This window comes from Triturus cristatus, chromosome 1_2 (genome assembly GCF_964204655.1).
Source record: "Triturus cristatus chromosome 1_2, aTriCri1.1, whole genome shotgun sequence".
In the NCBI taxonomy this organism is placed as follows: Eukaryota; Metazoa; Chordata; class Amphibia; order Caudata; family Salamandridae; genus Triturus; species Triturus cristatus.
This window is the reverse complement of record NC_140580.1, coordinates 882,001,467-882,011,186: the sequence shown is the minus strand read 5'-3', so window position 1 is coordinate 882,011,186 and position 9,720 is coordinate 882,001,467. Positions and strand designations below refer to the sequence as shown.

Here is a 9,720-nt window from a genome sequence, read left to right as displayed (position 1 = left end):
TTGCGCCGTTTCCTTTCGCGGGCACTGGGCCGACCCGAACAAGTGAGGTAACATTTTTCTCGTAGGACTTTGGGGAACGCGGGGTGGGTGGAAATTTGTGGATCCACGCAGATTCCAGAACTTTCCATCACAGAAATGTGGGGAAAATGTGTTTTTTTGTCAATTTTTTAGGTTTGCAAGGGATTCTGGGTAACAGACCCTGGTGGGAGGCACTCAAGTCACCCCATCCTGGATTCCCCTGGGTGTCTAGTTTTCAAAGATATATAGGTTTGCTAGGATTCCCTAGGTGCCGGCAGAGCTAGGGTTCAAAAACTACAGCTAGGCACTTTGCCAAAAAAGGGGAATTTTTCACTGCAAAATTGAGGTGTGACCACGTTGCGTTTTGCGCCGTTTCCTGTCGCGGGCACTAGGCCGAACTGCATAAGTGAGGAACCATTTTTCTCGTAGGACTTTGGGGAACACGGGGTGGGTGGGAATTTGTGGATCCACGCAGATTCCAGAACTTTCCATCACAGAAATGTGGAAAAAATGTGTTTTTTTGGACAATTTTTTACATTTGCAAGGTTTCCTGGGTAACAGACCCTGGTGGGAGGCACTCAAGTCACCCCATCCTGGATTCCCCTGGGTGTCTAGTTTTCAAAAATATATAGGTTTGCTAGGTTTCCCTAGGTGCCGGCAGAGCTAGGGTTCAAAAACTACAGCTAGGCACTTTGCAAAAAAAGGGTCATTTTTCACTGCAAAATTGAAGTGTGACCACGTTGCGTTTTGCGCCGTTTCCTGTCGCGGGCACTAGGCTAACCCGCACAAGTGAGGTACCATTTTTCTCTTAGGACTTTGGGGAATGCGGGGTGGGTGGAAATTTGTGGATCCACGCAGATTCCAGAACTTTCCACCACAGAAATGTGGGGAAAATGTGTTTTTTTTGTCCATTTTTTAGGTTTGCAAGGGATTCTGGGTAACAGATCATGGTGGGAGGCAGTCAAGTCACCCCATCCTGGATTCCCCTGGGTGTATAGTTTTCAAAAATGTATAGGTTTGCTAGGTTTCACTAGGTGCCGGCAGAGCTAGGGTTCAAAAACTACAGCTAGGCACTTTGCCAAAAAAGGGTCATTTTTCACTGCGAAATTGAGGTGTGACCACATTGCATTTTGTGCCATTTCATGTCGCGGGCAGTAGGCCAACCTGCACAAGTGAGGTACCATGTTTCTCGTAAGACTTTGGGGAACACGGGGTGGGTGGAAATTTATGGATCCACGCAGATTCCAGAACTTTCCACCACAGAAATGTGGGGAAAATGTGTTTTTTTTGTCAATTGTTTAGGTTTGCAAGGGATTCTGGGTAACAGATCATGGTGGGAGGCAGTCAAGTCACCCCATCCTGGATTCCCCTGGGTGTATAGTTTTCAAAAATGTATAGGTTTGCTAGGTTTCACAAGGTGCCGGCAGAGCTAGGGTTCAAAAACTACAGCTAGGCACTTTGCCAAAAAAGGGTCATTTTTCACTGCGAAATTGAGGTGTGACCACATTGCATTTTGTGCCATTTCATGTCGCGGGCAGTAGGCCAACCTGCACAAGTGAGGTACCATGTTTCTCGTAAGACTTTGGGGAACACGGGGTGGGTGGAAATTTATGGATCCACGCAGATTCCAGAACTTTCCACCACAGAAATGTGGGGAAAATGTGTTTTTTTGTCCATTTTTTAGGTTTGCAAGGGATTCTGGGTAACAGATCATGGTGGGAGGCAGTCAAGTCACCCCATCCTGGATTCCCCTGGGTGTATAGTTTTCAAAAATGTATAGGTTTGCTAGGTTTCACAAGGTGCCGGCAGAGCTAGGGTTCAAAAACTACAGCTAGGCACTTTGCCAAAAAAGGGTCATTTTTCACTGCGAAATTGAGGTGTGACCACATTGCATTTTGTGCCATTTCATGTCGCGGGCAGTAGGCCAACCTGCACAAGTGAGGTACCATGTTTCTCGTAAGACTTTGGGGAACACGGGGTGGGTGGAAATTTATGGATCCACGCAGATTCCAGAACTTTCCACCACAGAAATGTGGGGAAAATGTGTTTTTTTTGTCAATTGTTTAGGTTTGCAAGGGATTCTGGGTAACAGATCATGGTGGGAGGCAGTCAAGTCACCCCATCCTGGATTCCCCTGGGTGTCTAGTTTTCAAAAATGTATAGGTTTGCTAGGCTTCCCTAGGTGCCGGCAGAGCTAGGGTTCAAAAACTACAGCTGGACTCTTCGCAAAAAATTTGTAAATTTTCATTGTGAAAATGTGGTGTGTTCACGTTAGGTTTTGAGCCACTTCCTGTCGTGGGCACTATGCCTACCCACACAAGTGAGGTACCATTTTTATCAGGAGACTTAGGGTAGTTCAGATTTGTAAAGCAACTGTTATTACCCATTGATTTTTGATGCATTTCTCCCTTCCAAATGAAAGACATTGTATAAAAAAAAGTCATTTTGAAAAATGACCAATAATTCTCATGCTAGTATGAGTATTCCCAATTTCTAAAATGTGCAAATATGCACTGTTTCTAAACTCTGTAATTTGTTCCCATTTCAGAAATACATAGGTGTCTTTCATACCGATTTTTCCATGTATACATTTTCCCACAATAATTGCTATATACCCGGAACATAATAAAAAACCATTACAAAATGCTGCTCAGTTTTTTACTCTGGGTTCGTTGGGCTCTTGGTGAACCTACAAGTCCTATATATCCCCACAACCAGGAAGGTCCAGCGGATGTAACGGTACATTGCTTTCAAAGAGATGTCATAATTAGAAGAAGTTACAGGTGAAAACGTTGACACAAAAGGCTGCTTTTTTCAACTAATTTTAAATTATTCCTATATTTAACTGGTAGTTTTTATAAAGAAACCTTGATGGATCTACACAAATGACCCCTTGCTGAATTCAGAATTTTGCCTACTTTTCAAAAATGTATAGCTTTCCAGGATCCATTATTGCTTTTGTACCCATTTCTACCATTAACTGGAAGGAGGTTGAAAGCACAAAAAATAGCAAAAATAGGGTATGTCCCAGAAAAATGCCAAAACTATGTAAAAAATGTTGGTTTTCTGACAAAATTCTGTCATTCCCTAAAAGCTGGAGAAATGGTGATTTCAGCCCTCAAACCCTTTTTTGATACCATTTGCAGAGAAAAACCCAGACGCTTTCATTTGCAGCCCGTTTTTCCCATTTTTCACAAAAAAACTAACTTTTGCTGTATTTTGACTAATTTCTGGGAACCCTCTAGGAGAATCCACATTCCTTGGGTACCTTTAGAATCCCCATGATGTTGGAAGAAAAGGACGCAAATTTGGCGTGGATACCTATTGTGGTCAAAACGTTACAGGGGCCTAAGCGCGCACTACCCCAAATCGCCCAAAAAAGTCTTAGCACAGGAGGGGAAAAGGCCTAGCAGCGAAGGGGTTAAAGCCTCATTAAACGACAACAGCGGCTCCATTATAGAAGATGGAGAATGTAAAACCTCTGTGAGTGAATTTGGTTTATACTCCGCTGTAGGCAATTGCAAGTCCAAAAGCTCCGCAGCCTTTTTAATGACTGTATGATAGGGAGCCAATCCTTGAGATGGTGAGGCTCTTGAAGAAGAATGCTCCCACTCCGGGGAGGTGTCCAGGCCACTAGCCTCTTGAAGGCCCTCGAAATAGTCAACATACTCCTCGATTTCACCTTCTTCAACCTCCTCTCTTAGAAGCTGTTCTTCCTCCAACAGTCTCTGTGCTTCTCTTCTCGAACGCAACATTGGTTGCGGCATCGGCGGTGCCACACGCGGCGCCGATAGCTCCAGAGCCGGCGTGGATGGTGGGTCCGATACAGGAATCGGCGCCGTACAAAGTTGAGAGGAAGGGCCACCAGATGGCGCCGGGGACTGAGTATTCGGCGTCGAAAACCTCGGGCCGGAAACTGCCAAGACGGCGCCATCGGCATAAAAGGCACAAAGGGGGCCTGTGCATATTGTTGAGGCACGCCCAAATTGAAGGCAAGCGGACCCACGGGACCCGAAGGTGCTCTGGAGGGGAAGGCCGCCTTGGCAAACACGTCATACATAGCATTTAAAAAATGCTTGGGATCTGACCCCGGTCCGGGAAATAGAGGATACGGAGCCAAGTCAGGATCCACACGAGGTACATCCGGTGCCGGAACAGCCGGATTCACAGGTGGAGCCACAGGCACAGTCCAATACACAGGAGAAGGTTCGTTCTGAGCCGGTAAGCCTCCCGAAGCCAGAGAGCCCCTCGGCGTTGGTGACCGCGCCGGGGTATCTTTAGGTGAAGGAGAATGTACCAGAGTCGCTGGAGGAGATGGCGATGGAGACACAAAGCCCTTTTGTCGATGTCGAGGTGCCGGAGAAGGTGACCTCGAAGCCTTTCCCTTCGACGAACGACGCCAAGAGCTTTGCCTCCTCCTCTTTTTATGCTTCCTCAACTTCGAAGCATGCGAGGTCGAAGATTTCGACTTCGATTTGGACCTTTTCCGACCCCTCTTCTCCTTCCTTGCTTTTGCCATGAAGAGCTTGGCCTCACGCTCTTTCAAGGCCTTTGAGTTCATCATGCGACAGCATGAACAGCCCTCCACGTCGTGGTCCGATGACAAACACCACAAACAGTCCTCATGGGGGTTAGTGATGGACATATGACCCCCGCACTCTCTACAGGGCTTGAATCCCGACTTACTCAATGTCGCCATTGGAGAGCTACAGTTAAACCTGAAGAAATTACAAAGTAACTCAAAAACAGTATGGAGAGTCCCAGAAAACCGTTATGCGTTGACGGCGTGGAAAAAAGGGAACTGATGTCATCACGTCGACGAGGCTCTCTTATGGCTCCAGTGACGTCAACTACCTTCTGCTAAAGCAGAATGGAAGAGAATGCACAATGGACTTGGAAGATCCAAGGCAGACACACAGCATTCCTTGGCAACTCATTCTTTGGAAATTTAAAGGAAGCATACATTTTTGCATTTTCTGTTCTCCCTGGTGATAAACATGTTGATGTTCACTGTGCCCCATAAAGAGAACTGGTCCAAAACTTTCAGCATCAGTTTGCATTCATGACTGGTGGTTAAAAGCCTGCTGAGAAAATAAAGCTGTGAGCGTATTATTCTTTTCTTCCAGATGAGATGTTGATGAACCAATTCCTCTACATATAGCCCAGTTTCATAGCTCTGTTGCTTCTCTGCTTGGCTGGTTTGATTCGAGTCAGCCTGGCATGTTCACACTGAATACTGCAATGGTGTGTTGGTGGAGACTTTAACCTGAGTGCCCCTGAAATGAAGAAAGAAAATTCCCATTGATAACCTGATCACCTTCAATGTCTAGACATTGATATGGTCTGTTGATTCTCGGGAATCCCAAAGACCACTGACTTCCAAGTCTTTTGGATGCACATGAGACACATTCATGATAATCATTAGGTAATGCCAAGGAAGCTTGAAAGGATAATGCATACTGAAAGGAAACACTCACAAATGAAACCTCATCACTGAAAAAGCTAGAGATGAACAATATAAACAATATCATTTAACTGACTAAAATACTGGTTCCGTCTAAGGCACCAGGGAAACAGAGTCATCTTGAGGCATGATGAGCAGCCATAAAGAAGCAGAACGCCATGATCCCCCAAAGATGTAGAACTGCCCTTGCTGTAGGGAGAGTTGAAACAGTGAATTTCAAAGACGTGTTGATATATATAACAATCTCTCCTGCGATGTGAATGCACAAAATGGAAGGCTTTCCAGGACGACTTCAACGCTCTGCAGCAACAAAGGTGCGGATGAAGTTCTTAGAAAGTAATTGTCTAAGTAGGGATATATGAAGTAACCTTGACAGTGACATTGAGGTACCACGACTGCCATCATCCTTGTGAACACTCCAGGATGTAGAGTTAACTCGCAAAGCAAGTTCATAAATTAATATTGCTAGCCTCCTGCTATAAACCTCTGGTTCTGCAGGTCCTGAACATATATACAGGTATGTGTGCTAGAGAGCGGCTGAAATCATCAAGTCCAACTCTTGTAGAGCTTGCATCTTAAATTTCTCCTTCTTGAGATATTTAACAGCCCGATATCTAAAGTTAGGCATGACGCCCCACGCCTCTTTAGAAATAGAAATTACCTAGAGTAACATGATTTCCCAGTTTCTGATGAGGGAACTAGTTTAATTGATCATTTTGCTAGTAGAGCTGCCATTCATGTCATCAATATGTCTGTGTGAATAGAAAAGAGAGTGTGGGGGTGACAAGACAACGCTTCTTTTGGAAGGGCAGAGAGTAGCCATTTCTCAGGATCTGGATAACCTGCTGTCCATAGATAGTTTTCTCATTTCTGAAGGAAACCCAAACCTATTCTCTGACTGGATACTTGTGTACTGGTAAGTCTAAGGACTTAGAAAAGCTTGGTATTGTTGGGGCAGAAGAAGAAGAGGAAGACAACATTGCCCTGCTTGGTTTAAACTTTCCTAGAGACATGTCTGCCTTTTTGCCGAAAGGCGCTGCCTGTCAAAGGGACCAGCCAACAATTTTGCCTGGTCATCTCTCGAAAATCCTGTTGGTGTAATCTATGAGTGAGCAGCATTTCACAACACTAGAAACAGTGATCTAGCTCCCATGTCCACGGTGTCTAAGAAAGTTAGCATGGGCGGCTTAGATAATGCCATGAGATGTGGCAGTAACTCCTGGAAGGATTGTTTGATTCAATGTTGCAAAGTGGCTATTTCCCATAAAGCATGGGTGCACTCTGCAAAGAGACAAGTTTTCTTCAGATGCTTTTACAGCAAGGCTATCTGGAGCAAAGATCTTTAAACCATACATTCAACAGGTGAGATGCTGTTGTGCATTCGAGTATTACTTTTTGCTGGAGTATGTCTGAACAACTAGGTACTAATGAGTTGGATGGGGTGAAAGGAAGACATGGTCAGACCAAGCAACTATATATTTCTGTGAAGCTGACGTCACCACTGTAGGCATATCAGTTTTCCCAACCTGCTTTGGCATACTGCAATAAAGCATCACTCAAAGGGAGAACCATTTTTCTGGTTGGGTCATTTACATTTGAGGGACTTCTGACTACTAGAAATAGGACTAAGGGTCCATTTAGCCTTCAGCGTGCAATTTCAGCTTAACCCTGGAGATTGACCACCCACCAATTTAGAGTAAACCTCTGCATTTGAGGTTCAATTCTGAGGAAAATGATTCTGCAAATACAATAAAGAGCTATCTCTTTTCCCTGACTGCTCAATAGCACCAGGTGTCACCCTTTCAATCTCCTGAGCAATCTCGGCCCATGCTCCTTTCCTGAGCAAAAGCTTCACACCAGCAAGCCACATTTTCACTTTCTCCAGGTCTTGCAATAGCATATGACCCCTTCCACAAGCTTCTAGCCTTCCGAGTGCAGACCTACTTCTCTAGGAACATACAGCTTCATGGCAGGGTCGCAACTCCATGCTTACTGGAGGTATGATGCCAATGGTGAACAAGAGACTACAGCATGGGTCACTAAGGTCCTTGCTTGTGTTTCAAGATTTCAGTGGCAATTCCCTCCAGTACCCATTGCTACACCCAGACGAAGCAAAGAACCAATGGAAAGAAATGTCAAAATCTTGTTCAGTTTAGGAGAAACAGCTATGCTGCAGATCTGCCATCCACTATGGAGCCAGAGACAGGTGGCTCCATCTAGACACTTGGTTTGGTCAGCGCACAGATGGGTCAGACCAGAGATTTACTGTTCAAGCTGATCATTCACTGGCTCTCAAATCCCAGGTAAGTTTGCATCCTTATCAGAGATATTCCCAGGGATCCAAACAGATAGCATCATAGTGAATAATAGAATGCATGAAATCTGAGTTTTGAGTTTCATCCAAAGATCTGCAACCTGGTAGAGGACTCTGAAACAATAACTACAGATATTTTTGGGCTCGTCTATAGATTTCTAGGTACATCAGACATTACATCATAATTTATTATCCAGGTTTACACTCTGGAGCTGGTAGAATGTACTTCTCTGATGTATGTCGTCAATTTACTGTATATTCCTCCATGCATGGCAAGGAAAAAGTAAATTTCTCGCTTTTAGATTAACAAGGATGTTAATCTGTAATATTGTACATGGAATAAAGGGCGTTATGGCCAGACAAGGCTTTTATTTTCTCAAGGTGTGAATTGTATATTTTTAAACTAACACAATACACTCATAGAGCCAATTGGGGTGGGCACCGTCCCCATGCAGCCCTGCATTTTATATAAATATATGCAAATAAAATCGTATAAATAGAGGGATGAATCGCTTTCTGATACATTTCTAAATTATGAGATGTGTATTGGGGCCCCTCTGTTCCATTCCCCCAAGAGCCCCCTACCCGGACACCACCCTCCAGCAGAAAGCAGATTATAAACATTAGCATTTATCAGATGAGGATCAGGTCAGGTCATAAACACAATAAGCAATTCTTATATTTTTATTAAACTAATGAATGATTGCTGGTCACGGCACTGGAGACAATGCAAACTATTTGGCTTAATTAGAGACAAAGAAATGGATACGACTAACCCAGGTAACAACCACATTCCAAGAAGTTTAGGAGCATTTTATGTTGCCAATTTTGCAGTTCTATTGGTGCACGTTCAACACAGCACAAATTGCTTCACAGTACAGAGTATCTCAGCCGAGATGATAGGGGTTATAATGATGCTTTAGCAGAAGTGAAGGGAATTCCAGAGAACAGCAGGAATACAATATGCAACTGTCTTTACGGGATGGGACGAACTTTACCAATTGTTGTTTCTTATTTCATGAATTCTCCAGCAGCTCGTGTTCTCAAAGCGCTTTAATGCCTATGGGCATGTAGGGAGGGGTATGTACATTTTATATTAATGCAATCTAAAATCAAACACATTCAACCTTCTCCTTTTTATTCTGAATGCAGAAAAATACCATATTAAAGGATTGTGTTTCATATTTTTCATTGATGTTACCACAAACATAGTTTTTTTTTACTAGTGGTGTTAGCGCTATGTTTTTATTTACAAAAACTGTGCAAGAAACGTTGTGTTGGCTGGCTCCCCGGCCCAGCTGTGCACAGTCACATCGCTTCCAGGGTCTTCACGTGGACACCACCAGCGCCGTGATAAGGATGCGGTACTTCTCGGTGATGTCGCCTTTCAAGGTCAGCTCGGCGGTGACCGTCAGAGGGGGATTCGGCTGAAAGAGAAAAACATGTTGATGTAAGCACCCAGGGGGCGGCGTGACTGCGGTATCTGCGGGCAGAGTGTGGAGGACGTCAAACGGCCATGAAATGGGCTGAACTGTAATGATGCTGCATTTGCGATCAAGGCGCTATAATACCAATCGTTAGTGCCACGATAGCTAACAGTTCACAGGATCACAAAGGTCACGCGTTCTCTAAAGGCACCGCGAGGTGCTTTGCAAGACTTAAAAATAACGAATAATTTAAATAACAATATAATTTCACGTAAATGCACTCTGCGACCCTAACGGCTCGAGGGGATGCTGCCCCAGCCAACTGCGAGTGGTCCGGTATTGCCGAAATACCAGCAGGTATCGTGTGCTTCTTCAAGTCCCGGTACCCCCCCCCCCCCACACACACACTCTCTCACCCCCCCGTGGGCCCGCTGACACTGTTCAGCTGCTCAGAGCAGGCTGAGAACCCTAGGCCCAGAATCCACATGCAGTGAAGG

At 44.7% G+C, this 9,720-nt stretch overlaps 1 protein-coding gene across 2 annotated transcripts in view; it reads right to left on the bottom strand.

Annotated features, from left to right (window-relative positions):
- Nucleotides 1–8,595: 8,595 nt before the first annotated feature.
- Nucleotides 8,596–9,720, bottom strand: part of CFAP74 (cilia and flagella associated protein 74) — a 927,349-nt gene continuing 926,224 nt past the window's right edge. For both annotated transcript variants that reach the window (XM_085609345.1, XM_085609347.1), the window contains exon 40: nucleotides 8,596–9,223. In XM_085609345.1, the coding sequence (XP_085465471.1) occupies nucleotides 9,125–9,223 (99 nt within the window). In that variant the 3' untranslated portion in view covers nucleotides 8,596–9,124. The remainder of the gene's footprint in view (nucleotides 9,224–9,720) is intronic.